At 43.6% G+C, this 27,802-nt stretch overlaps 2 protein-coding genes across 6 annotated transcripts; one reads left to right on the forward strand and one right to left on the reverse strand.

Moving 5' to 3' along the window:
• The first annotated feature begins 730 nt into the window (after positions 1-730).
• Positions 731-26,771, forward strand: utp20 (UTP20 small subunit processome component). 5 transcript variants are annotated; one of them, XM_046378417.1, is made up of 62 exons: positions 731-955; positions 1,213-1,293; positions 1,395-1,461; positions 1,623-1,755; positions 1,887-2,075; positions 2,162-2,243; positions 2,339-2,476; positions 2,609-2,764; positions 2,857-3,009; positions 3,090-3,224; positions 3,334-3,411; positions 3,504-3,682; positions 3,772-3,939; positions 4,473-4,561; positions 4,926-5,031; positions 5,125-5,275; positions 5,450-5,512; positions 5,607-5,774; positions 6,432-6,508; positions 7,155-7,234; positions 7,368-7,620; positions 7,765-7,953; positions 8,178-8,268; positions 8,479-8,564; positions 9,144-9,269; positions 10,411-10,577; positions 11,073-11,281; positions 11,813-11,956; positions 12,043-12,122; positions 12,254-12,489; positions 12,573-12,717; positions 12,842-12,929; positions 13,301-13,444; positions 13,710-13,763; positions 14,251-14,403; positions 14,498-14,653; positions 14,754-14,894; positions 15,019-15,156; positions 15,255-15,394; positions 15,559-15,641; positions 15,747-16,075; positions 16,172-16,311; positions 16,497-16,653; positions 16,787-16,885; positions 17,007-17,174; positions 17,453-17,619; positions 17,710-17,857; positions 18,118-18,234; positions 18,332-18,502; positions 18,719-18,850; positions 18,993-19,103; positions 19,208-19,357; positions 19,552-19,734; positions 19,858-19,989; positions 20,076-20,208; positions 20,288-20,472; positions 20,563-20,634; positions 20,730-21,029; positions 21,828-21,954; positions 22,085-22,230; positions 22,320-22,484; positions 25,791-26,771. In XM_046378417.1, exons 1-61 carry the CDS (start codon positions 905-907, stop codon positions 22,473-22,475), a joined length of 8,490 nt encoding a protein of 2,829 aa, XP_046234373.1. In that variant the 5' UTR covers positions 731-904; the 3' UTR covers positions 22,476-22,484; positions 25,791-26,771. The 5 variants fall into 5 exon arrangements, with proteins under 5 accessions (XP_046234373.1, XP_046234371.1, XP_046234372.1 ...); XM_046378415.1 differs by lacking the exon at positions 25,791-26,771 and adding an exon at positions 22,685-23,014; XM_046378416.1 differs by lacking the exon at positions 25,791-26,771 and adding an exon at positions 22,685-23,014 and having other exon boundaries at positions 22,320-22,480.
• On the reverse strand, positions 23,081-27,776 carry arl1 (ADP-ribosylation factor-like 1). Its single transcript, XM_046378424.1, has 6 exons — positions 27,626-27,776; positions 26,810-26,947; positions 25,590-25,671; positions 25,186-25,297; positions 24,463-24,641; positions 23,081-24,239 (listed from the first exon to the last, which is right to left on the reverse strand). Exons 1-6 carry the CDS (start codon positions 27,750-27,752, stop codon positions 24,209-24,211), a joined length of 669 nt encoding a protein of 222 aa, XP_046234380.1. The 5' UTR covers positions 27,753-27,776; the 3' UTR covers positions 23,081-24,208.
• Between the last annotated feature and the right edge of the window lie 26 nt (positions 27,777-27,802).

A 27,802-nucleotide genomic window follows, 5' to 3' on the forward strand; every position in this document is an offset into this window, starting at 1 on the left:
CTGTATTTTTATGAATTATTTAGTGAATGGGTGCTTTTTCTGCAGACCTGAGGTGTTTTAACCCTTTTGAACCTATTGATACCTTTTGTTTGGTCAAACTGAACTGGGACACACAGTACTCCACATTTTTAAAGAAAAGTAAATAGATCACACACTTTTTCATCTCAATATCAACTATTAATTTATCGACACCTGTGCTTTTTGTGCCATGTCATGCCAAAGTATTTTCTGTAAAGAGGATGGAAGATGGTTCAATTCCATGTAAGCATGAAAATTAGCCAACATGCTTAGCCAGCAATGCTAGCGTCCTGGAGGAGCTAAATGCAATATGGCCATCATCAGTTAATGTCACTTGTTAAACACACTGATATGCTGTATGCTCAATAGCTGCAAAATTTATTAGCCACTCGTTCCATCATGAGCATGCGCAGCTAATGGCTTGTGAGAAATGTGCAATTATGTTAGAATAAATAATTTTTTAACTGTGTCAGAGTGTATACCCATTAGCTCTTAAATGCTCGTAATAACTAGCTAATATTTTCTTTATAAGCTGGTGACATACTGTGAGGAAAAGCATTTTTGGTCTATTTTATTTTTTATTTTATTTAAGCATTTTAAATAAATATTAACAAAGTTGGAAACCCGGAGGCTGGAAACCGCTAACGAAGGCGGAAGTGAGGGCAGGATTTCTCTCTCTTCTTCTTCTTCGCTTGTCTTCGCCAGCCACGCGGAGTAAAAATTTCCCACAATGCCTTGTACAGCATGGCTGCGCCCTGAAGTCGGCGTGTGTATAAACAGTTGTAGCCAGTCGATAGATTGTAGAAATTGTAGTTTTCATGAATCATTTAAATCGCACGACGACCTCTGGAATACAGTTAATCTCTTTTGAAACAACAAGGCAAAGATGAAGATTAAATCCAAGTCCTCGTATCACAAATCTGAGAACACCTACAGGGTGAGATTCCAGAAACTTACTGCAGCATGATGCTAATAGAGACCCAGGGATAAAAACGTGAAGAGTAAAAATTTGTTAAACTGATCTTTTGTACACAAGATATGGCAACGCAAGGAGAGTTCTTCATTGCTAATTTCACTCAGATAGCACAATGTAATCATTTTGGGAAAACATTGGCATTCAGTCTGAAATCCCCAATATAGCACCACTGTTACAGCTGCCGCAGGTTTTAAAGCCTTCTGCTGTGTCTCTTTCAGTTTCTCACTTTTGCTGAAAGACTTGCCAATGTCAACATTGATGTCATCCATCGTATTGACAGGACTGGATCTTATGCTGAGGTTTGTACAGTCAGTAATCTTAGCATAGTAGCATAATAGAACTTCTCCGTGTTTTTATGGTTTGCATTTGATAATAACGACTCCTTTGGCTCCTTACACAGGAAGTAGAAACATACTTCTCTGAAGGGCTGACAAAATGGAGAGACCTCAACTTGACAGAGCATTTCAGTATGTAAACTATAATAATTATTACATCATTTGTCATATATATTATCACCTTGTATTATTTGTTATGACATGTTAGCAGCAAAAATTGTCTCATTTATCTATTGCTAAACCTGAGGAAAGCTGCTGTGTACTTGTAGCCATTGAATGTCTCTCCTCTACAGCTACATTTCTGAAGGAGGTTTCCAACAAGAGCCAGTCCTTCAACATGCTAGTTTTTCATCAGAAGTCAATAGTGGAGAGTCTGAAAACACACCTGACTGTCAACAACAGTCTGGCCTACCAGCCCCTATTGGAGTGAGTTGTCTTTATTGTTTTGCGTGTGACTTGGCTTGACCAGAGGCACAAAATCTCTGTTGGATTACCAATTTATGTACTAGCTGTACTCCAGACAGTAACTCTCCTCTCTCCTCTCTTTCTCCCTCCAGCCTGGTGGTGCAGCTGGCCAGAGACCTGCAGACTGACTTCTACCCCCACTTCCCTGACTTCTTCATTCTGATCACCTCTCTGCTGGACACCAAGGACACAGAGGTCCTGGAGTGGGCTTTCACCTGCCTCTCATACCTCTACAAGTACCTGTGGAGGCTCATGGTGAAGGATATGAGTAATATCTACAGGTGAGAAATAGGATAGGAGTCAGGTTCTTTGGAGATGAATCTGTTTTCCACTGTGGTGGAAATGAATGCCTGTTTTCTCCCCACAGTTTGTACAGCACACTGCTGGCACACAAGAAAGAGCACATCCGCAAGTTTGCAGCAGAAAGCTTCTCTTTTTTGATGAGAAAGGTGAGCTATTTGCATCAGGTCAGTTGTCAAGTGTGAGCTTGTGCAGGCCTTTCTTGAGCTTTAATGTTAAAATGATGTCTCACTTTGTCACACAGGTTCCAGATCTTGATGCCCTGCTGAATCACATGTTCTCAGACCTGCAGCAGCACCCCGACAAAGCGGAGGGAGCTGGTCAGCTGCTGTTTGAAATGTGCAAAGGAGTCCGGAATATGTTTCACTCCTGCACTGCAAATGTGAGTTTCTTTTCCAAGCAGCCTCTCATGACAATTAAGTTAGGGATAAAATCAGTGAAATGGATCTGACTTCAGACCTGAATAACAATAGATGAAGTAATCCTGAATTTTCTGTTTCTGTTCACCTTCCAGGCTCTCCCTGTAGCTTTGCGTAAGCTTGGACCCTCAACAAACCCTGGCCTCTCTCTGCCGTGGGACACTGTCAGGGATGCGCTGGATCACATGGCCCAGGCTGCAGCCAATCACATCGACAGAGAGCAATTCTTGGTGTTGTGGGAGTCGTTACAGGTCGGCTAGACGCACATACAATGCCCAACATTCCAAAAGACAGTTGGACTTTCTTTGTGTCGTGTCTGATGGTGTTGTGTCCCCATATACAGGTCAGTGTGATGGAGGTCCTGGGCGTCATGGAGGGGAAAGGACAAGAGGTGGACCAGGCTTTGGAGCAGCTGGAGAGGCTCCTGTTCATTTTCCACACAGTTGTGTCCCACAGGGATGGAGCCAAGATCACCAAGCCAGAGGCTGTCTGCCAGGTAGGAGGATGACACTGATCTCTCCTCACAATGATGGGTCTTTTTGGGATTTTCATCATCTCATGTTTTCACGCCCACAGATGGTGTTGCGACTCAGTCAGAGCTCGTCTCTGTCGACTTCTTGTTCACGTCTGCTCCTTCAGATCATCTCCTCTCTGCTCCTTGGGGAAAACATCACCCTGCCTAAAGCGCTCATCCAGGAGACGGTTCAGAAAGTGTGTGTTTGCATTAAACTGGCACATTAGAGAGTTTTGTAAATGTGCAGGGTGTCATTATAGATATTTGTTTGTGTGTATGAATGTGCCTTTCTGTTGTCTTCACAAGGTTTTTGACAGCGCAATGGGACAAGATCTGATACTCGAGTTCACCAAGGAGATGTTCACTATGAAACAGTTTGAGCAGGTGAGTCACCAGCGGAGTGATGTTTCTGCTTCTGCCTGTTTGCTCTCTTTGACTCGCTGACACTAACTTTTCTGTCCCTTCCTCTCCTCCAGCTCTTCCTCCCCAGCCTGTTGCGCTTTACTGCCGGGTTATTTGGCCGAGGTGATCCACTGTCTCGCCACTGTGGTCTGGATGTGCTGGTCAGTCTGATTCTTGCCAAAGCCCCACCGCCCACAGATGGCTCCATGGCCTTTGAAACATACCCACTGCTTTTCACCGGACAGACCACAGAGTGAGATGCGGCTGCATACATCATGTGTTTAATTTTCTTCCATTAAGTGCTCTCTTGTGTTTAGATGTGAATCTGTTTTTGTCCTCCAGCAGAGTGTTTAGTAGTAAGGAGGCGGGTCGGACCAGGAATACAACATCAGAGCAGCCTGCAGTGCCAGAGCTGGTGCTGTCTCTGATCTCATTTCCTGAGGAGCAGAACCATCCTATCACTGACCTGTCACTTCCTTGGGCAGCCCTGGTGCTTCTGCCACACCTCAGGTAACACACACACACACACACATACGTGTATTTCTTCAATTTAAAGCTGTGTCTGGGCGATGGAGGTTGTTTGACACAAACATATAAACTGTGAAGTGGAGAAAACAAGGGTGTAGGACTCCTACACTCCTGCTCATCACTCCTGCCCTTCACCCATTTTGTTTTTTTGAGTGATGTTGTTCAGACAGGGAGAGTCACGCAAGTTGATCAATTTTTTGAGAAAAGTGAAATTTATTCAAGAATTTTGAATATTTGAATCACATTTTCACAAGAATGTGAAATTGCATTAGTCATAGGTTTAGAGTGGTTCTGTCCCACATCAGCTGTAACCTGAGCTGAGAAAGACATTTCTACATCAAATTTGCTGTGAAAACGGTGCAAGGTAATCAATTAATAGAGAAGGGGCGTTTGTTCCTGCGAAAATGTGCTTCCTTGCTTCCACACACATTCCCTTGACTGATGTGTTATATTTAATATACTGATATCATCAGTATTTATGTTTTTTTTTTTGTTTTTTTGTTTTCATTTTTCAGGCCTCTTGCTCCAGCTAGTGTACTTCCAGCTGTCACTGCTTTCTTAAACCACCTCCTGTGTGAGATTGAGAATGAAAAACTGGGAAAAGGTTTGTGTGATTTTTCAAAAAAACAAAATGTTCATAACAACTGAAACAGTTGTGATTTATTAGAGTTCAAAGGAGTTGTTGCACATCTAAGGAATGCCACACATTAACTTATAATAATTTCTTTCTTTTATTCACTTTGTATCGTAAATCACATTGACTTGATGGACACGTAATTGTGTTCAAAACTGTAGCAGCTAAATTGTTAAAAAGAAAAAGAGAGAATAGTTAGTTGATTTTATAATGAAAATAGTCAATCTGAAACATGTACCCTGAAATGTGTTTCTGTCCAAGTAAGTGTGAAGATAGAACATTTACCGTAATTTTTGCTGTTTTCGAGACTGACTGAAGCTTCTCCCCCCTCCAGCTGGTCTGTTTGTAGCCCGACAGGCTCTGAGCTGCCTCCTCACTCTGGACGGCTCTGCTGAGCTCCTCTCACTGCTCACTGTGGACAAAATCAACTCAATCCTACGGTAATAAAGTGCTGTTTTTGTTGCTGGATGTGATGACGAGTAAAGTCTCCATTTATTACTCCTAACCACCATGACCGTTCATTCTGGTTGCAGGAAGTTTCCTACAGACCTGTCCGCCCTGCTGCTGGGGGACCTGTACTACACCCGCCTGGCTCTCAGTGGTGTTTCAGAGCACCTGTCCCACGCTGCGCTGCTGGAGCTTTTCCAGATCCTGCACGCCAACCTTTCCTCTAACATCTCCAAGGTACTTCTGCAGACACATCAGCAGAGACTCAAAGAGCCTGGTCATTATTTAGAAAGATCACCTGAGCAGGAAGACTAGATTTAATCAGTAGTTTCACAGGATATCTAAAGATTAATATCAAGATGTTTACATTTTTTACCGCCAGTGTCACCAATCAACTGTTTTCTCTCTCAGATCCGCCTCCTGACTCTGAGGATTCTCTCTCAGTTTGAGGCAGAGCTCCCTCCGCAGGCCGAGGTACGCCTGTCAGTTTTCATGAAACTCTGATCAGATACGGGAAAATGATAAGCTTGTGTGTTTATCTGTGCGATCGTGTGACCGGTCTGTCCAGGGGGAGGAGAGTGTGGAGGTGCAGCCGGTGTTCGCGGTTTGCCTGCAGGCTGAGCTGGTGCCGGCCTCGGTGCAGGACTACAGAGACAAGCTGCTTCACCTCCGGAAGCTGAGACACGACCTGGTGCAACGCAGTCTGCCACAGGGGCCACCTGCCACCTTCCAGCAGGTGCAGAGAAAACTCCTTCTTCTTCTTCTTCTTTTTTCAGTGTTTGGAAACAGTTAGCAGCACCATGGTGTTGATGATTTATTCTTGTGATGTGAGGGTCAGGGTTAGTATATTTCACGTTGCAGTAAATGTTATATTATCAATATATAAGATAAGATAAGAACTTTATTGATCCCACAGGAAATTGTTGTGCCAGGGTTGCAATACAAAGAAGCAAACAAAACTATCAAATAATCACACAAAATATAAAATAACAGAGTACTATAAAAGAATAACAGTATATACATGGTATAGATAATGGCAGATAAGGTGCAGAATGGCAACAGATAAGGTGCGGATGCAATCTTAAAGTGTTGATAGTAGTGCAGGGTAAATTGTTATTGTCCTATGTGGGTAAAAGGGATGAGTTGAAGAGTTTGATTAGCCACAGGGAGGAAGGACTTCCTGTGGTGTTCTGTGGAGCACCTCGGTGGTCTCAGTCTATGACTGAAGGTGCTGCAGTAGGATTCCAGTGTGGCATGCAGGGGGTGTGACTTGTTGAAAGATATATCTGTATTTGTATTTTGTATTTAATATTTATTAAATACAAATACGGCAGCAGGGACTTTTCAATAATACATACAAACGTTAGTCTTTCTTCTGCTCATTTTCGCCCAGGTGCCTCTGCGTTACCTCATCGCAATGCTGTTCATCAACTTCAGGCCTCTGTGGGACGCCGTCATCGAACTTCTCGTGTGAGTGCAAAATTCAGCTGAAAGGGACACGCTTATGATGTTTTGATCCATTAAGTCATTCATTTTTTACCAGCCCTGCACTTTTCATGTAAGCTGAACATTTGTAAACTCGTGCAGTGCTATAGATTATTGCCATTGAACACACTGATTCTAGGGATGATGATACTGGATTTTTGATATTTTTGCAGACATTCTCCAGTTCATTTTGACTGATTGACTGCACCAATACATGCGCATATTTTTTTGTCACCTAATTCAAGAGAACATCAAGGTTCTCTGAGTGGAAACAACACATCATTATGTCTTATCATGATGGCCCACTAGCAGATGCTGACATACAGTGTTTTTCAAAATGCACACATTCATTGAACAAAGTAAGCCAATGGCTTGCTTCACATGCACATAATTAAAGCATCATCTTACTGACTTCTCAGTAATATCAGCAGAATCAGCAGAAATGTTCATTTTGAGCTGATGCTGATATTTAGCCTTAAATCCTTTTAAAGCCATAAATCTGTTTACTAAACAGGAAATGCAAGCACATTTAAAATCACGAACTTTGCCTGATTAAAGAAGATGAATATTCAACAGGTTGAGGTGGCTGCTGGAAACTCTTAACATAAACGACTCTCTTTTCTCTTTACAGGAGCCATGCCAGAGAAATGGACAACAAGGATTTCTGGAGAGTTTACTATGAACATCTGGAGATGGTGGCAGGCCTGGCTGGTAAGGCCTGCCTTCTGTGCTGCAGTGTTCTAGTGAATCATATCGACATGTAAACTCTGTTCAGGGTCAGGCTTTACATGCTGGATATGGGCAAATTATGGCTAAACTAGATCTTTCTCTCTGCATGTCATAGAGAAAGAGCAGGAGGATGGCGAGGATGAGGAGGAAGAGTCGTCCAGTCTCGAGGGCGAGTCGGGCTGTGACGTCATTGAAAGTGGGGATGTGGGAGTGCTGTTCCTGGAGCAGCTGAAGCTGATTTTGGACCACAATGAGAGGACCGACTTCCCAAACTTCCGCAGCCTGCTGTGGCGATCAATGGCCCAGTTCCCTGACAGAGTGGAACCACGCAGCCGAGAACTGAGCCCTCTGCTGCTCAGGTTCATCAGGTCAGTGTTTACAGTGTTTTTAGCTGTATTTAGGGGAAAAATTGCCTGATGGATCTTTTTCCAGTTTTTTAGTCATTGGCAGATGTGTGCCATTAGAGCGTATCTATTCCTGATGCATATTTCTTTTGTTCTCATTGTTGACAGGAATGAGTTTTACCCTGCTGACCTGCTGGTAGCTCCCACTCAGGACTTGAGGAAGAAGAATGATGCCACCCTGGAGGCGTCTGCAATGGCTGTGGAAGAGGAAGAGGAGGAGAGAGAGGAAGAGGAGCAGGAGACCGAGGAGGGAAGCAGACAACAGAGGAAGACGCTTCCAAGAAGAGCTGCTGCCAAGTACGATCACACTGAACGTTGTTTCCACGTATCTTGTGATGTGGCTGAAGTATTCACATACATTACTTGAGTAAAGTGGCATCAAGACTCTGAAGAAGAGAGAGAAGAAGAAGATAAGCAGTAGCTTTGGTTGTTTCTTTATGACAAGCGTACCTGTACTGCTAGTACATAGTCTGGTAGTTTAATTGTGAACCCTGTGTGGGAATTCTGTTTTCTTCTTACAGACAACTGATGGCCCATCTGAAGGTATTCGCCAAATTCACCAACCCCCGAGCTCTCTACCTGGAGAGCAGCCTCAGTGAGCTCTATAACCAGGTAATCCAAAAACCTCACGCAGTCACTTTGTGTTTGAACAGTACCAACATCAGGGCTGTTAATTTCCCTCTAAATGTCACCGTTTTGCTGTGAATACCAAGGTGTTTGAATGTACCTCTTCAGCAATGCAGGAAGGGACTGGGAGTCTGGGATAGGCTGAGTTTTAAGGCATCACACCAGCATGTTATATTTCTCTCTCCCTGTTTTCAGTTGCTCTGCCATCAGGACCAGCAGATCCAGCGAGTGGCACTGGAATGTGTTCTCACATACAAAGACCCAGACATAGTACCATACAAGTAAGAAAACTACATTGACAGTCTCCCCTGAATCAACAATCTCCGATTTCTTTCTTTTCCTCAATGGGGTCATTGTTAGCATCTTCGATAGGAATCGAGGCTCTCGTCCTTGGCCCTCTATGGTTACAGGTGGAGGAATGTTAACTTCCACCTTGGAGGTGATCCTGCCTGCCCTCTGTTGTCTGTTATCAAGCTATCCTTTTACTGTACCTCCAGCCTTCTTGCAGACAGATGTGTGTTTCCTGGGAAGTTATGCATTACGGATGCTTGTGTGTGACTCTTTGTTCAGGACCAGGCTGTCACACTGACCTGCTTTCAGGACAGTGACAAACAGCAGTGAACATGCCTAATGATTCGCATTTCACATTGACGTGTTCCTTTCTGCAATTAATTGTTTATGTTTGTTGTATTGTACAACATGACCTTTCACCTTCACTTGATGTTGGTTATTGAAATCACTCTGAGGCTGCCTTTATAGGCAGTCAGGAGTTTCTTCATGACATTGAGCAGGTACAAGCTGCAGGGGTAATGGTCTGTCTCAATGTTTTGACCTGTGTGTGTGTGTGTGTGTTCATTCAGGGAGAATCTTGAGAAGCTATTGGAAGACAAACACTTCAAAGAGGAGATTGTCCATTTTAACATTTCCGAGGAGACAGGAGTGGTTGATGCTTCACACAGAGCCAAACTCATCCCACTACTCATGAGGTACGATTTCTGTGTGTGTGTGTGTGTCACAGATTATGTTTTCGCATTAGTACTAATTTAGTTCGCTCTGTATCAGAGGATCGATAGCACTTTTATGTCCATCCAGTTAGGTGAGCTTAGCATAAAGACTGGAAACGGCGGGAAACAGCCTGCCTGGCATCTCTCCAGCAAAATTCACTATTCAGTCCCTCCACAGTTCAATATAACACGTTATAACCTGTCTGTAACAAACTTGTTTATCACTGGTTTGTTGAAGCCACAGAAAAAACAAACTGTAACAATGCTAAGTCATGCTTTTACTACTGCAGAGCAGAGCATAAAGACTGAAAGTAAGGGAAACGGCTAACCTAGTTCTGTCAAAGTTGAAGAATAAAAACTGTAGTAGCACCTCTAAAAGATTTTTTTTTTTTTTTCCTTTTTTGGGAAAGCCAGGCTAGCCGTTTCCCTGCTTGCAGTCTTTTTTTGCTAAGCTAACAAGCTAACATCTTGTGGCTGCGGCTTCATGTTTATCAATTGGTATCAATCTTCTCATTTAGCTTGCAGAAAGAAAATGAAGTTACCTATATAGTGTATTGCATATTTTCCTATCTGTAAATGTATAACTGTAGCTTGAACTTGCTGAGAACCTTTAGGAGTATTGAGTTTATTGAATTATAAAACAACATGCAATGGTTACATATTAGCTAACAAGACAGTTCATATTTAAACTGCCTTTCATCTACTGGAAAGCTGCAGCAGGTGGAGAATGTGCTCTGAGATGCCGTCTGTCCCCAGCCGTTTGGTCACCCACACTTTTCTGTTCTGTCTGGTTTATTCAGAGAGTAGTTTGCCTGAAATGTTCCTTTGCTGCTGGCTGCTTGATGCCACATTTCCTCTTCTATCAGAAAGCCAAAAAGCCCCAGAAGTGGCTCCAGATGCACTGTGGGAACAGTAAACACTTTATACATAAATGGTTGAAACAATGACAGGTCTTTTAATTAGGAGAGTCATTTTTACTGGCTGGTTTTTAATTCCCTTTGTACATTTTTTCTATTTTTTCTATTTTTTCAGTTAATGATGTACCACAGCTTTAGCAGAAATAACCAACACTTAAGATTAGATCTCTCAGTCACTGGCGATGTGTTTGCTGTCTCTGATGCAGGATCCTGTTTGGACGTCTGCGCAGTAAAGCAGGCAGCAAGTTTCAGGGGAAGGCGAGCGCCGCCTCTCGGTCTTCCATTATTCTGCGTTTCCTGGCTGGTTGCCAGTCTGAGGAGCTGGGAATATTCATCGACCTGCTGCTGGAGCCCGTCTGCCATCACAGCCAAGGTAGGACACGTTTGTGCTAGAGAATCAAAGACTTTCTCACAGACAAAGCTATGTTTTTATTCCAAAGACTGCGGTTTTAATTTTCTAATCGAGTTTCAACCCTAATTAATATAGATATTATTGTCAATGGTTGTGTCAATGTGACATAACCTACGAAATATCTAATATTTTAAAGATGTGACTTTTTGCTTGGTTTTACATCCTAAGACATTTTGGGGGATTTTGATGGTGAAACAAAACAAAGATATACATTTGTGATCTGCTAACCTGTGATGTACTTTTGTTGTTGCTTCTGCAATTTGAAAGACTGACAAATACACTTAATCTCAGTTGTTTTCTTCCACCCATGTGACAGAAACCTACAGGCAGAGCAGGGGGCAGCAGGCCTATATTCCAATAGTCTCTGTTGGCCTAAAGCGCCACTGTGACTCAGATGTAAAAAGCAGCATTCTAACAGTAGAAACTGCCTGTCTTCTCCTTTGTCCGTGTCCTCAGGTTCCTGCCTGGCGGCGGTGGAGAGAGCAATCGCAGAGACGGACGTGGGTGCCGTCCTCCCGCTGGGTCGCCAGCACAGCCTGTTGAACATAATCAACGTGGTGATCCACAAACTGGGCCACCTCATCCACATCTACCTGCCCAAGGTGCTGCAGATCCTGCTGTGTGTCACAGCCTCGGTGTCCACCATCCTGGACAACAGGGACCAGGTAATCTGGATAGAGATTGAAAAGAATATTTGTTCAGTAGATTTGTAATGATCACATTCCTGAGTTCTTTCTTATACAGTATAAAAAATTACCAGGAGCTTTGTAACTGAGCTGTTTAACAGCATATAGGAGGTATCTGCATGTTGTACAAGTCAGAGGAGCAGACTTGTTTCTGCACAACTGCCATTATGTTATTGCACTGATAAACCATAAGAATCAGTTGTGTGAGTTAGAGCAAGCAGTTGTTACTGTGTGAGCAATAGTGCATCTTTTCACTTGTGTGTTTATGTTATCCTTTGAAAACTTTCCACAAAACTCAGCATACATCTAGTTTAATGTTAGCATTGGACCCCACTGCAACTCAGTCAAACACTAAAGTATGGTAGATAACTGGAGATTAAAATGCGTTTTACTGCAGTGCCACCTGATTTTACTTTTATAACAAACCCCCCCTGCTTTTAGAGATGCAAAGCTGTAAAAAGAGCTTTGCCCTGATATCTCAGTGCTGAGTTTTTCTCCTGCTGTGTGCAGCTCCGTGCAGGTTGCATCAGTCCTCTCAAGAACCTGAGGCGACTCGGCATCCTGAGGATCCAGGACTTTTTTGATGGCTTCGACTCCTACAGCTTCAGTCCAGATGAGCTGGACGCTGTCTTTCAGGGTGTAGTCTGGCCTCAGGTATTTTTTGCAAACTTTTGCGTTTTTATCATACTTGGTTTCTTTGTCCTGCGTTTCTGGCTCACTTAAAGTGTCTTCTTGTGCAGGTGTGTCGTCTCCCCACGGAGAGCCCTTACTCCCCCACCCCTCTGCTGAAGCTCATCCATGTGTGGTGCAAAAACGCCAGGTCAGAGTCTGCCTCTTTTCTCCATTTGTTTTATTTCCATCACATTCGTCTGTCCATTAGAACATTTTTACTAGTTAATAGTAGTTTTCATCCCAAGTGGGTTCATTTTTTTGTCTGTCTGTCTGGCTCAGGTACTTCCCACTCTTGGCCAAGCAGAGGCCAAACCATCCTGAGTGTGACATCCTCCTTAACGTTTTCGCTCTCCTCTCAGCCAAGAATGCCTCCCCGGCTACCATTGCTATGGTAATGGACATAGCTGAGGCCTTGGCAAGCACTGAGGACTTTGTCGCCTCAGAGACAGAGATGGAGCTGAAAGTGAACGGCTGTGTGTTCCCACAGCCAGAAGAGGGCGCTCTTGTCACTGCAGGTTAGTAGAGTTTGATCCTTTTAAGTCCAGTGTCAGGCTCATTTTTGTAAAGTTAAATGTGCATGTTGTTATATTTCCTTCAGAAACGTTAACTGAGGGCTCCAGACTGCTGCTGCCTCACATATCCACCCTGCTGCAGTACCTCAGCGGACTCGTACGCAACACTGACAGACTCAAAAAGAAGAAGCTCAGGTCGCAGGTGGCCAAAGAGCTCAACATCCTGTCCAAGTCAGTGACATACAGTATTGTTCACATTCATGTTATTTTTCTGTGCCACTGTGTGTGTGATGTGTTTTCCTTTTACATCTATTTTTTATGTCTCATTGAGCGTCTTTTTTTTTTAATTTGTCAGGGTCAGCCAATTTGTGAGCGACAAGGAGCAGAGCTCAGTGCTCATCAGCTTGCTGTTGCCCTACCTCCAAAAAGGCAACAATCCTCCAGTAAGGCGAAAATATTCATTCTGTGTCTGCTTGATTTAAAAAAAAAACTGTTATGGTCCAGAGAGCTCAAATAACATTGATTTCATAGTAATCGGATATATGACGGGGAAATCAAGAACTTTGTGCATTGAATGGAGCCTTTCAACTATCTCTACCAATTAACCAACTAAAATTATGAATTGTTAATGATGGGCTCAGAGTCAATGGTCAGCGACTTTAGTTGAGTGACGGCGGGGGGAGTTGCAGGCATCCAGAGAAGCACGTGTGCCTGGGAGGCTCAACCCAGGGCGAAACAAAAGAAAAGTTGTTTGGGCCAAGTTAGAGGTCTTTGTCATAGATTGTACTTCTTACCGGCTTCCTGTTTATTTCAGGAGATAGAAATCGACGTCCTTGCCACAGTGCAGAACCTGCTGCGACAGTGTGTGCAGCCCTCCGCCTTCCTGCAGCCGCTCAGCAAACTCTTCTCCATCATCCGCAACAAGCTGCCCAGGCAGGCCCTCACTAATGTCTTCCAGGTACATCAGAGAAGTGAATGAATATATTATGTTTATAGCTATACTACAGCTGTAATTTGGGACATGGGACTGCACTAAGCTGGTGGACTCTCATCTGTGATAATCAGCCTCATTTCTAACATGACAGTGTGTGTAGCTTTTAGCATGTATCAGTGCAGATATTGACCCATGTTGTCGACATAAAGTCCAGACTTGAATTAAATGATTAAAATGTGGTTGTAGAACTCAGTAGTGGATGAATCTGTCTGTGTTCTTCTACTTGCAGACTCTGTCAGATCTGGAGCCCTCACTCATGTACATCACTGATTTAGCATCTAAGGTGAGAGGGTTCATTCAGTTTAAATATATTATTTCACATTTACCTTTAACATCACCGATTTTTTTTTAAGACTCATTCATTTAACTCCTTTTAGCAGGGTCCTTAAAAAGCCTCAAAATGTCTGAAATCCAATAATATAAATTTCAGACCCTTGGCCTTATGTATAATTTTGTTCATCATGCTGTAATAAAACTACGAAGCAAAACCAGCTTGGAACTACTAATGCAAACTGCCTGGGCAGAATTTAACAGAGCACACCAAGCTAGTGTGTCGCAAGATGTGACGTCTTCGCTCAGTAAGGAAATAACCACTTCTAGAAGTAATAAGTTAAAAGTGTTTCTGTTAATATGAGTTTCATCTAATATGGGTGCCCGCCAAAACCCTGTGGAGGGGACCTCACAGTAATCTCCGACCTGTAAACCTCATCAGGTTCACAATATTATAGTCAGTAAGACAATCCTCTATGTCTCTCACTCGCCTTCTCCAGCTCAACGCGTTTGACAGTCGACACTTGGATGAGATCTACTTCGACGTGCGTCTGACGGCTTTCCAAGACGCCACCAGGCGAGTCAAAGACATGACCACTCTGGACCTGGACTACATCAGCACCGTCATGCATAACTGCTTCCACACCTATGAGGTATGCAGATACATGATACAGATAACACTGCCTAACCTAACAGCTACATTTTCATTATCTGTTCAATTCTTCTCCATCCCTCCTTTTGATGCAGATTGGTGACATGTCACTGGCAGACAACGCCACCTTGTGCCTGTCTGCGGTGATCACGCAGCTGGCAGCGGTCGGGGCCGGAGAGCAGATCTACAGGAACATCGTACAGCACACCATCCTGGACGCCGTCCTCAAGGGGCTTCGCAGCAAGACAGAGGTAGAATCACACAAGTCTACTCACGTTTCAAGAGAAATGCAGCAAACTGACTCAGCATTAAATCAGTCTCATCCTTTATGCTCCCCTTTCACTCTGCCAGAGTGTGCAGCACGACTACACCACCGTTCTGGCCTGCCTGGTGAAGACCTTTCCCTCAAAGAAGGAGTTCAGAGATCTGGTCCAGCTCACTGACTACAACGACCCTGAGTCTGACTTCTTTGAGCACATGAAGCACATTCAGGTCAGTGAGAAAAGCATGAAAACTCACCCTCATTTTTTTTTTTTTTTTTTTTTTAAAATCTAAATGTTATGTGCATAACCCCATAAATTGACGTGCGTTTTTGTTTGTTTATCTTCGTGTTTAGATCCACCGCCGAGGTCGTGCCCTGAGGAAGCTGGCCAAACAGCTGACTGAAGGCCAGGTGGTCCTGACACCTCGTTCTCTCCAGAATTACATCATGCCTTATGCAATGACCGCCCTGCTGGATGAAAAGATGCTCAAGGTGAGTCATATGAACATGATGTCAGTTCTCTTTCCCCGCATTCAAATACACAATTTGCTTCCTGTGTGTGTGACCTCTCCTCTCCTCACACGCCACAGCATGAGAACATGATATCAGCGTCGGTGGAGGTGGTGGGCGCAGTGTGTCGCAGGCTGACCTGGTCCAAGTACCTCTACTACCTGAAACACTTCATCCACATCCTGCAGACAGCACAGGCCGAGCAGAAACTGGCTGTCAGGTGGGGCTGTCTGCTGACAAACTACTTTTTAACCATTGTGTTGCTTTTTAGTGAAGCTTTTTGCTTTAGTTCAGTTGAAGCCTTTTGTGAACTCTGTGCTAAGACATTCCTCCTTCTCCTCCTCCTTTTATTTTCTCCCTTGTGTTGCACTTCTTTTACTTCAGTTTGCTGGTCACAGTCCTGGAGGCTTTCCATTTTGACCATCAGACCCTGAGCAGAGAAATGGAGGCTGCCAAGGCCAGAGAAGGTGACTAACCAATCACATTTAAAGTTCTGTCGATACATGAGATAACAGAACGGGTTTAATTTCAAATTGGTATAATAAAACATAAATGTAATATGTTTTATCAAGCTGGGAACGTGACGGTCGACGCAGATGATGAGGAGCAACCTGCAGCTGATGAATCGGACGCAAGTGATGATGAGGAGGCAATGGAGATAGATGGTAAGAATGCTCCGTCCGGTGTTCCCATGGAAGTGGATGCTGCCGGCGGAGAAAAGGATGTCATCTCTAAGGAAGCGGCCACCTCCAGAGGCAATGGGCCAGCAGCTCCTAAACACACCCCAGTGGCCAGTGGGCTGCCGCAGAGCAGAGAGGAGCTGGAGTCTCTGGTCAGCGCCATCCACGAGACCGTTAATAACAGCGTGCTGCCTCGCCTGCACAAGTGTCTCAACGCAAAGGTACGAGACACACACACACACACACACACACACACACATACAGGATCTTAATCTGTTCCGAAGCTGTACAATAGTGGAAGTGTGTGTGACATCCAGGTGAAGCGTGACGAGGAGCACAAGGCGGTGAAGTCAAAGGACGTGAAGGATGAAGAGGTGGTGAGGATACCGATAGCCTTCACCATGGTCAAACTGATGCAGACTCTGCCTCCACACATCATGGAGACCAACCTGCCTGGGTATGCAACTGTGTGTCAGACGCTTTACTGTCTTTGTAATTATTTTTCATCTTTCTTTTTATTCTTGTATACTGTGTCACTGAATGGACACTATTTCATTCCCCTGTATACTGAGTAAATGTTTACAACATTTTAATGATATGTGCGTTTTGTCTGCTTGTTGTTAATGTTTGTGTGTCACACAGGATCCTGATCAAGGTGTGTGTGCTCCTGAGGAACCGTTTCCAGGAGATTCGTGACGTGGCAAGGGGAACGCTGGTGAAGATCATGGAGACTTTAGGCTGCAAGTACCTGCAGTACCTGCTCAAAGAGATGCATTCAGTCCTGGTCAAGGGCTACCAGGTATGTGCACACATGAAAACAGTTCTAAAGACACAGAGAAGGACACACACACATGTAAGAAGAAAAGTTATTGTCGTGATGAGATGTGTCAGAATCCTAAATTGTCTGTGTGGCTCTCTTCTCACCCCTCCAGGTTCACGTGCTGACATTCACAGTGTACCAGTTGCTGTCAGTCCTCAGTCCAACACTGAAGAGTGGTGACCTGGATCCATGCATGAACATGCTCATCGATGTGAGAATGTTTCCACATCATAAATCCGCACAGACTCCACTTAAAGATGACCAAACTGTCATTCCTTTAATGCTTACTAATACTCACTTAAAATCTTTTTTCTTCTTTCCCCTTCCGACAGATCTTCAACAACGAGCTGTTCGGGGCTGTGGCTGAGGAGAAGGAGGTGAAGGGGATCGTCTCCAAGCTGATGGAGGCTCGACACAGCAAGAGCATGGATTCCTACGAGCTGCTGGCCCGGTTTTGCAGCAAGGAGAGCATCACCAAGTTAATACTGCCGCTGAAGGAGGTGAGCCGGGACTGGATTTGATGTGAAAAGTATTAGACAAAAAGTACATACAAAAGTATTGTTTAAACCAATAGTGACTCGACATAAAGTATTGAATTTGACTTAATTTTCACAAAATATAATTTATGCTAAGGACATTGTGACTTCTGTCTTTTTGTGTTGTAAAAAAACAAAGTGCTTGTAATTTTGTTAAATTTTACATTTTCCAAACTATAACTGAATACATAAACAAATAATATTGTTTATAATAATGTTTGATTGTTTGCATTTTCTTTCAGATCCTGGAGACTACATCCAGTCTGAAGGTGTGTAATCGGGTGGCTGCTGTGCTGCGGCGACTGGTCCTGGGTCTGCTCGTCAACGGGGGCATGACTGCCCAGGACATCTTACTGCTGTGCCATGGTCTGATCAGCCAGAGTCTGCCGCTGCTCACCAAGAGAGACCGGTACAAACACACACACACACGTATACAAAAGTTCCCGTCAGTATACAGTGAAACACAATGATGCACATGTGTGATGTGTGTGTTTTACAGAGAGAAGGCCTCAGCTAAGCCTCCCCCAGACCCCAGACTGCCTCCTCCCAGCTGCCTGCTCCTGCCGCCAACTCCTAAGAGAGGGGGAAAGAAAGCTCCTGTCAGCAGCCGAACCAACATGCACATCCTGGTGGACGCTGGCCTCAAGGTGAACATTGAAACACCCCCTCAAATAGGATTTAATAATCCCATAATCCCGGAACTAGAATACTGCTACAGTTCACTATTATAGAACCAGCATTCTTCACGCTTCTCTAAAGACATGCGTAACTTTTTCTGCACTGTGTTGTCTTATCCTATCCTGCAATGAAATTGATATCGCACATTTCATTTACCTTGTGAAGTCCCGAGTGGCTCGTTGTGTGTATCTGAAAAAGTTGAACTGAAGCTGAAGTGATCTGTCTGCAGCTGCTCCACCTGAGTCTGAAGAAATCCAGAGTGACGTCTTCTGAGGCCTCATCCCTGGAGATGCTGGATCCTTTTGTACTGCTGCTGCTTGACTGCCTTAACTCAATGCACGTCAAGGTGTGAGCATTTTATGTTTGCACAGGTACAAAGTACATGAGTTACAATTTGTACTCCCTCCACCCACTATCTTCATCCTGCCTCTCCTCTCTTCTAGGTGATCACAGAGGCTCTTGTGGCGTTCACTTGGCTGTTGAAGTTCCCTCTGCCAGCAGTGGAGCAGAACGCCAGCCAGCTGACCAAGCAGCTTTTTGTCCTGCTGAAGGATTACTCCAAGGCTGGAGCAGCCCGCGGGGAGAACTACCACCTGGTCCAGAACTGCTTCAAGGTACCAGCAGTAATATGTCTGTCAGTTGATTATTTGTGGAAATTTCCTTTTAGTATTGTAGGCAAAATACAACAGAAAAATGAAATGAGCCTTTTTAAAAACAGTTACGCTATGTAGTGTCATGGGCCTTCCTGTATGGAGAAAGTTAATAAAAAAAAAATAAGCTAAAACTGCTACACTGATTTGTGAAGTTGACTGTGTCTGTGTGTCTCTCAGGCCATCACTATACTGGTGAAGAATGTCAAAAGCAACAACATCTCAGAGACACAACTGCAGGTGCTGCTGGGATACGCTGAGGAGGACATCTATGACCAGTCTCGCCAAGCCACCGCCTTCGGCCTGCTGAAGGTAACCAGGCGATACTGACCTCCTGGTGCTGTGATTTTTATGTGCAGGACAAAGCTGAAGATCAAATATGTAAAATATAACCCTAATGACAGATTCTTTCAGGGAAAATGAGCTATGTGTCCTTTACATATGTGTCCTCTAGGCGATTCTGTCCAGGAAGCTCATTGTTCCAGAGATGGAGGAGGTGTTGAAAAAAGTGGCCAAGCTGTCAGTCACTGGCAGCAACGCTATGATTAGAATCCACTGCCGTCAGGTACTCCCACATGAAAGAAGACAAGCTGCATTTTTCCTCTCTGACCCGCACTAAAAAACAGAAGTCCTGTGCTCATACAGTGTTTTGTGCTCTGTGTTTTGCAGATTTATCTAAAATACCTGCTGGACTACCCGCTGGGGAAGAAGCTGACAGGGCACCTGGATTTTGTGGTGTCCCAGCTACGCTACGAGCACGACACAGGCAGGGAGTCTGCGCTGGAGATGCTGGCCTACATCTTCCAGACTTTCCCTCAGGTGAGGGGAAGTCCTGTCTGCATATGCAAGAAGCAGACAAAAAAGGAAAAACAGAAACTTTGGTTAATTCTGCAGGCATATGACAGCAACATAGCATTACACATTTTACCAATCATTGCACTCGTAATCACAGGCCAGAACAAAGACAGATGGAGGTGGTCACACCGGATTATGTTTTTTGTTTTTCTGCTCAGAACCTGCTGTTGAACAACAGCAGCCTGTTCTTTGCCCCACTGGCCCTGGTTGTGGTCAACGATGACTCTACACGCTGTAAGAAAATGGCTGCCATGGCTATCAAGGCCCTGCTGACCCGTCTGGACTCGAACCACCAGAACACTCTGTTCTCCCTTGTCAACACCTGGCTGAATGCAGAGAAGGTGCACATATGCTCACAGACCGCGAGGCACCTTTCACCTCAAGTGAATTCAAATGTGTTTCAGAGTCTTAAATAATTTTGAATAATGAGCAGTTTAAACATCTGATCTCTCCCACCCTCCCAGGCCAGCCTGAAGCGTCTCGGGGCTCAAATTTGCGGTCTGTTTGTTGAGGTGGAGGAGGAGCAGTTTGCCCGTCGTCTTGACGACCTGCTGCCTCTCTTGGAGAAAGAGATAAATCCAGACAACTACGAAGATGTGAGGCCGCACATTCGTACCCATCACTGACCAAAAGTTTAAAACCCCAGGAAGAGAAAGCACATTAACTGTGTCTCATCTTTCAGATCGAGGAGGAACAGGACGAGAAGGGAGCAGACAGGCTGTTGTTCAGTTTTCTGACTCTCATCACCAAACTGTGCAAACACTGTGGCCTGATGGAGCTCAGCAAGCCTCATGACACACTCTTGCGTATATATGGTAATGAACAGACACACACACTGCCTCTCTATACAGACGCATACTTCACGCACTTATTTTTTACATGACCCCCTTGCAGGTCACATTGAAGCCCACCTGCGGTACCCTCACTGCTGGGTGTGGCTGACCGCCTCGCAGCTTTTTGGTCAGCTGTTTGCAGCACATGAGGCAGAGCAGTTGGTCGCTGTCTGGAGAGGAGAGGGAGCAGATGCTTCAGCCCAATCGTTGGCCACAGCCTTCATTACCAGCAGCCTGGACAAGAAGGTGAGGCCAAGTCCCACGTGTTTTCCTGCAGTGATCTAATTTTCATCATTTGAATCAATGTTCTCTCTTTTCGGCCTTTATGACATTTAGATGAGAGAGCTGGCGTTATCTTTCTGCCATCAGCTGCAATCCAAGTTCCTGGACACAGCATCAGGAGAGCAGGTGCCCAACTATACCATAACCACATTTCAATCAAAGCTAAATTCCAAATCACATCACAGATTCGATTGATAAACATGTTCTGCTCCACTACACAGGTGATCAAGAACCTGCTGTTTGTTGGCAAGGTGATCTACCTCATTTCCCCCGAGTCCGATGTCACCTCCCCTCAGGATGAACTCAAAGAGGAGGAGGAGGAGGAGGAGGAGGAGAAGGAGGAGGACCAGAGAGAGAACAGAGATGAAGAGAATGAAGATGAAGAAGAGACAGAAGAGAAAGAAAAGGAAGAGGAAGAAGATGACAAGGATGATCGGCCTCCTTCCCTGCTGTGGTTGATGAAGAAGCTGTCGCTGATGGCCAAGAGAGAGGCAGCATACACCCCCAAAATTCCCCTGAAGGTACACACAGAAACACAAGGTCACATGCCCACTTCTTTGGTTGACCAGTGACTACATACACTTTGTAGTCAAAAGTCTCCAGACACACCTCTTTATGGGACTGATTTTCAGACTCGGTCCCTTACTTCCAGTGAAGGGAAATCTTAATGCCTCAGCTTACCAAGACATTTTGGAAAATGCTATGCTTCCAACTGTGGCAACAGTTTAGAGAAGGCCCTTTTTTATTCCAGCATGACTGTGTCCCAATGCACAAAGCAAAGCCCATAAAGACATGGTTGGCTGAGTTTGTTAAGGAAGAACTTTACTGGCCCACACAGAGCCACCTTTGGGATGAAATGGAACGGAGATTGTGATCCAACATCAGTGCCTTACTTCCCTGTTGCTCTACTGCATGAATGTGCAAAAATTCCCACAGAAAACAAAATCTTTTGGAAAGCCTTGCCAGAAGAGTGGAAGCTGTTATAGTTGTTTTATATTATGTAGTCAGTTGCCCCAATACTTTTGTCTATATAGTGCACAAAAGGGCCTTGACTGACCTAAAGATCACATTATGTTTTGGGAAACTGGTTGCTGTGGACATTGTTGTTGGACACACAAAGCTTTATACTTTAGTGGTTTATACTGATTCTCACAGCACTCAAATCAATCAGCCAATCAAATAGCAGATGATGTGAGCAACTAGCAACACTCTGTCAAAGCTCTCATTTCAAGTTATTGAAATTCTAACATTTAAAACTGTCAGTCTTACCATTGTCTAAACTGAAAGGGAATTTAACTTTCTTTCCCTGCACACTGCAGAGAACATGTGTGTTTAAGTTCCTGGGAGCGATAGCCATGGACCTGGGGAAGGAGCGACTCAGCCCCTATCTGACCACCATCATCACTCCTCTGTACAGGGAGCTGGACAGCACCTATGCAGATCAAGGTACTGCTCTTAAACTGTCTTAAAAAGCCAAAAAAAAAAAATGTCATGTGGGAAAATGTCTGAACGGTCTAATAAACCACAGCCTTCATGTAAACATTGATAGCGATTCCAATGAACTCTCTGTGCTCAGATCCCACACTGAAGAACCTGGCACAGGAGCTGATAGAGCTGCTGAAGAAACAAGTGGGGCTGGAGAGATTCTCTCTTGCATTTTCCTCCGTCCAAAAGGAGTTTGCACAGAGACGAGTTGCGCGCAAACGACACAGAGCCATGCAGGTACGATGGACACGAAAGCCCATGCAAGCACGCACGAGCAGCAGCTTCGTTCCTAGCAACGGCTTTACTTTTGTCTTCTGTTTTCCCAGGCGGTGGCTAACCCTGACATCGCAGCAAAGAAGAAACTCAAGAAGCACAAGAACAAAATTGAAGCCAAGAAGAGGAAGATTGAGTTCCTCCGGCCCGGATATAAAGCCAAGAAGCACCGGAGCCATGCGCTCAAAGACCTGGCCATGGTGCAGTGAACCATGTCAGTGAGTGCGCCTTTTTATTTTATTTTTTTTTGTTATCAAGGACTTGGGTGGGAATGAAGGCTTGTCTAGGTGACCCAGTAAAATTAACACCTTTGATTAAGCAGGCAGGGATTTTGTGGGCTAACTGGCTGCAGATTCCTTAAGTCCCACTTCGTGATGTCACATAATGACCTTTACTGTTCTGTTTTGTCTGGTGTCAGGGCAAGCATCACATCAGTCCAGGAAAGACAGAAAACAGATGTTTCTCCCTCATGAAGACTTCCTTGTTCTTCACACACTCTAACCATGAAAAATGATAAGAACCTAGCTCTTCAGTTAGGTTAACAACATCCTAGTGTGCGTGACGAAGGAATTAGATCGTCTAACAGCTGTTATACAGCAGGGTGTCTCTGCATGACTAATGATTAGATCAAAGCTGAACTGTTTTTTATTTTCCTGCTGTGATCAAAGTGTAGACTTGCCTTCAGATGTATATCCCGTGCAGTTAAATGTACGACTTTTTGTAATTAAAAAAAAAAAAAAAAAAAAAAGTCAGACAATTTTGTTGATTTTGCGGTATCACAGGTTGAAAATCAAACAGCCTTAACACAAAATGGTACAATCACTCAGAGCAATCTTTACTGAGAATCATTTTCACTGTACAAGCAGATATAAATATGCAGCCATAAAACTTTGAGCATACAGATTAGTGTTCAGTAACTAAATTAACAATATGCCAAAGCTTGACTTAAGGATTCCAATGGAAAAGGGGTCTAACTACTAATTTATTTTTAAAAAAATGGGAACACAAAAGAACAGCAGGAAAAACAAACCAAAAAAAACCCAATAGAAATCTGTGACATTGCATGTGCCTTATGATATAGTACAAAAACAACCCAGGCTGCAGTAACACTTGGCCAGAGGACATACAGTAGATGTGGAGTACATTTTTTTTTTTTCACCGTTTGAGACCAAAGTGAATGAGGACATTTCACACAAGCCAGCAGACTGTTTACCCAGACGTGAAGTATGGAAGATTCCATAATGTCGTCTTCTCCCCATTGATGCGTCCTCGTCTGTGGTTGCTCAGGTCTGGAACGGGAGCAAGGTTTGTGTGGTCGAACCTCTGGTGATTGTGATCTGATGGGAAAATGCTGCCTCCTAGTGGAGGCATCTTCATGACATCTTTTTGTTGACAGTGCCCATCAACTGCTGATGATCTTCTAGCTTCACTACATGCAAATGACTTAACCCCTCCGGGAGAAGATGAAGCTAACATTGTCCAGTGAAGACACCTGATTTCAGAAATGCTACAGAGGATCAGAGTGGACTGGCTTAATCCATACTGACTCATTTGAGCCTTGACACTATTTTGAATGGATTCTGAAAATTAGCCAACAGTTAACATGTCCGTTAAGTGTTTTTTTTTTCTCGCATTTCCAGATCACACAGAAATGTAGATACTAACTTGAAGTCCTACAGCTCTGTAAAACCTTCAGTTGAGCCAGCAGCACTGGGAGAGATGGGGTTTGGTGTGTCTGTGCCCAGTCCAGACATTACTGCAGCCTTTGCTTCTAAGTTCCAGGCATGAAAGGCATTGGGAGGGCTTGGCCAAGGCTTTAGGTGGGTTGGGGATGGGGGAGGAGTGCAATCACTGGTCCAGTGGGATGTGGGGAGGGGTCAGTCACAAGGCTTCATACAGAAGGGTCAAAGGTCAGATTTATATACAGAACAGGTGGGAGTCTTTACTGTCGACTCTTCAGGGAATCCACCAGCCTACGAGGACAGACAGAAAATACGATTCAGCCTCAGTAACCACAGAACAGATTGGGCGATGTATACTACATATGAACTAATACTGATGTGTACTCTAGTCTACACCTTATTGCTCACTACAGCAGATATCTATTAGGAAATTTAGTTTTCCCTATTTCAGACCAATTTTAACATCACTTAATCCCATTTCTGTTGTTTCTCTTTACACTATGATAAAACCTACCATTCCATTGCCTCATCCAGGCCTGTGCCCTTTGTGGCCGAGGTCTTGAAGATCTGCCATTTTCTGTCTTTGAGGGCAGGAAGGCCCAGAGCGTTGGCCACCTCTGTGGGCGTCATTGCCTGGTCCATGTCCTGCTTGTTTGCAAATACCACCAGGATAGCTTTCTTCAGCTCCTCCTCCTGGACAAAAACACAAGGTTGCAGAATTACATCAGGAAAAAGTTGCCTGGCATTCATAGATTTTGTGTGCCAAAACAACAAACAACAAAAACAACAAAAAATGTATCTTAAAATCAAGTTTCCTGAAAATACTGGAACTTTTAAAGAGGGGAATCAGGACACCAAAAGAATCAGATTATTGGTGCTGAGTGTAAAATATTTTAATGCCATAAATTCAGTAATATTTTAATGTAAACATAGAGTACTCTGTAGAGGTTAAACTGGGTATCCAGTTGCTTATCTGACTATGATTTAAAGTTTAAGCTGACAAAAAAATTTACACCAGTTTTTATGGTAATTTGTCCGTAATATTACACAATATCTTGATTCACAATATTAAGAAACATCCAGCATTGGACATAGGGATAATATGACCTCATGGGAGCAGTAGAGGAAAAGTAAAGGTACTTTCAAAATGATAACATTTGATAGAGATTGGAGAACATGCTAACTGTCACATCTGGCATGATGTTTTCAGGTTGTAGTTTAGAATAAGCCCAATTACCTCCAACATGGCCACCAGCTCCGACTTCGAGATGCCCATCCTGTCACGATCACTGCTGTCAACAACGTAGATGACTGCATCTGTGTTTGAGTAATAACACCGCCAGTAGGGCCTGTTGAGCAGAGAGGTTGTCAGACAGGAGAGGAGGGAGGAGAGGTGGAGAAGTTCCATCAAAAATGACAGGAAGTCCAAACATTTTAAAGTGAGGTGAAAAGCATGTAAAAATAATGTAAAAATAGCAAAAGTGAAGCTCTATAAGGAGTTCCATAAAGCAGAGACCAACATGTTTATATATTCACTAACAAAACCATAATGTTATAAACACTTGATTCCTATTCCAATCTCAACTGATGTCCCTGTTCACATACAATCACTCACAGCCACCATCTGCCACTTCCACTTACCTGATACTCGTCTGTCCTCCCAGATCCCACACCTGGAACTTCAGATTCTTGTATGTGACCGTTTCCACGTTAAAGCCGATTGCTGTGCAGAGAGAAATAAAGATGTACAGTGAGCTGAGAGGACACAGCCTGATTGTTGCCACTGTTTCATCTACCGGTACATGTCTTCTTTCTTCTTTTCCTTTCGACTGTTAATTTCAGGGGTCGCCACAGCGAATCATCTGCTCGCATCTTGCCCTATCCTCTGAATGCTCTTCCCTCAGACCATATACCTTCACGTGCTCCTTGACTACATCCATAAATCTCCTTTTGGTCTTCCTCTAGACCTCCCGCCTGGCAGCTCTAACATCAGCATCCTTCGACCAATATATTCACTACTGTCTCATCTGCATGTATAGTGCGATATTTCTGAGACTAAAAATAAATTAAGAATTGTCACACTTCTGGTAAGTCATTATAAAACTCCATAACTGAGTATTTTTTCTTTACTCTAAATGTTTGGTCTTCACCTGTCAACAAAGATCCTAAGATCAACAAACCACAGTAACAAAACATGCATGTAGGGGAGGATTGTGCTGTCATGGTAGAAGTAGAAGCACAGTCACTCCCTCCTGAGGGGCAGACATGCAAATATTCAGCATCTGTGTATGAGAAAAATGCTGCTCACATTGTAAAAGCCGTTGGGTAATCAACTGCATGCAGAAACAGGATTTTTAAGCAAGACAAGCAAATAAAATCAGAACTTGTTTGAAAACCTATTCATAGATGACCAAAATACCTTTTGAATTATTCATGATTTTCATGAGGCTAAAGAACAACACTTTAAAAACCACAAACGAACCACTACGTTGTACAGATCATTACTTGATTTGCAAGGCCTATTAATAAAATTGTTTGTTGTCTCCTGCTCACAGCTGTTTTGCAGTCTTGCCAGCTGTTGGTTTCTACACACTGTACTGCTTCTCTCAAATCAAAACAGTCATGTGTGAAAGAAGAATGCTACCCAGACTGGTTGAGCCTGTGTTTCCCAATCCTTTGCATGCAGGATTACTGGTTTCCATTTATATTACAAAGAGATTGTTTTCATATCATTAAACTAAAAGTAGTGCATCTGATAAGCTGAGAGTTTAAATGATGTGAATCTAATCATGCTGTGTGAGTAGGAATGAGGAAGGAATAAAACGTGACCATGTCTACAAACAGAGCAAACCAGTACATACTGGGGATAGTTGTGACCACCTCTCCAACCTGTAACCGGTACAGAATGGTGGTTTTTCCAGCACCGTCCAAACCCAGGATCAAAATCCTCATCTCCCTGGTGCCAAACAGGCCTGAGAAGATACTAGAGAAGAACCCACCTGAAGAACAGACACAGAAGAGGCGAAATAATGAGTGCGGACAAAATTCCATCTTGATAATCAATATTTTGGGTATGCTGGGTGTAACACAACACGATTTGATCTGGAGGTCAATCATGGGCATTTTTCATCGTGTTGTCTTTGCACATATATAATGACGTTATATATTCGAAACATACTAGTGAATCAATCGGTTATTTTGTTAATCGTAAATGAAAATAAATTCAACGTAAAAATAATAATAATAAGTTTTTCTAGATGGATATATTAATGTTTTTCCTGGTTTGCATCATAGTAACCTCGTTGTAAAAGACGGATATCGGGGTTGAGCAAGTTAGCGGAGGTTAGCTTTAGTCACGTTATGGCATGATGAAATTAACTGAAGACGGTAGGTTCTAATGGTGTAGCTCTTATACCCTTGATACCAATATGTAGGTATTATAAAACAGACTGTTTGAACAACACAGAAGTAAAACGTTTAAGAATTCTCGCCCACCATAATACCATGTACGAAAAGCATACGGCACTCACTGTCAATAGCTAACGCGAGCTAGCTAGCCAGCTGGTAACCAAGGCAAAACAAATACAATACGGGTATCAAATTATTCATATGCGTGTAAGTTACATGTACTCAAATAACAAATAAATATTTTACCGGCCAGCAACTGAAATACTCACCCATTTCGATAAGACTAAGGTGCCTGTATCTGCAAAACGGTGGCAGGTTGGACAGACCTTCTTCCGTGTGGTTGACGTGTCGCTGAACGATGTCACCAACTCTCGTCTGAATTTCGTTTCGACACATTCAAAACAGCATAGTTCGATGTAAAATTGACAAATAACGACTAAAAACAT

This window comes from Scatophagus argus, chromosome 22 (genome assembly GCF_020382885.2).
Source record: "Scatophagus argus isolate fScaArg1 chromosome 22, fScaArg1.pri, whole genome shotgun sequence".
Lineage (NCBI taxonomy): Eukaryota > Metazoa > Chordata > Actinopteri > Scatophagidae > Scatophagus > Scatophagus argus.

Coding starts and splice junctions, on each gene's coding strand:
- arl1 (XM_046378424.1), bottom strand. CDS start 27,752: ATGTGTCGAAACGAAATTCAGACGAGAGTTGGTGACATCGTTCAGCGA. Junction 25,298..25,589: donor GGAGGACAGACGAGTATCAG/GTAAGTGGAAGT, acceptor TCTGCTCAACAG/GCCCTACTGGCGGTGTTATT. Junction 24,642..25,185: donor AGCTGGTGGCCATGTTGGAG/GTAATTGGGCTT, acceptor GTTTTTGTCCAG/GAGGAGGAGCTGAAGAAAGC.
- utp20 (XM_046378417.1), top strand. CDS start 905: ATGAAGATTAAATCCAAGTCCTCGTATCACAAATCTGAGAACACCTAC. Junction 10,578..11,072: donor CGTCTGCCATCACAGCCAAG/GTAGGACACGTT, acceptor CCGTGTCCTCAG/GTTCCTGCCTGGCGGCGGTG. Junction 19,358..19,551: donor TCTTCCAGACTTTCCCTCAG/GTGAGGGGAAGT, acceptor TTTTCTGCTCAG/AACCTGCTGTTGAACAACAG.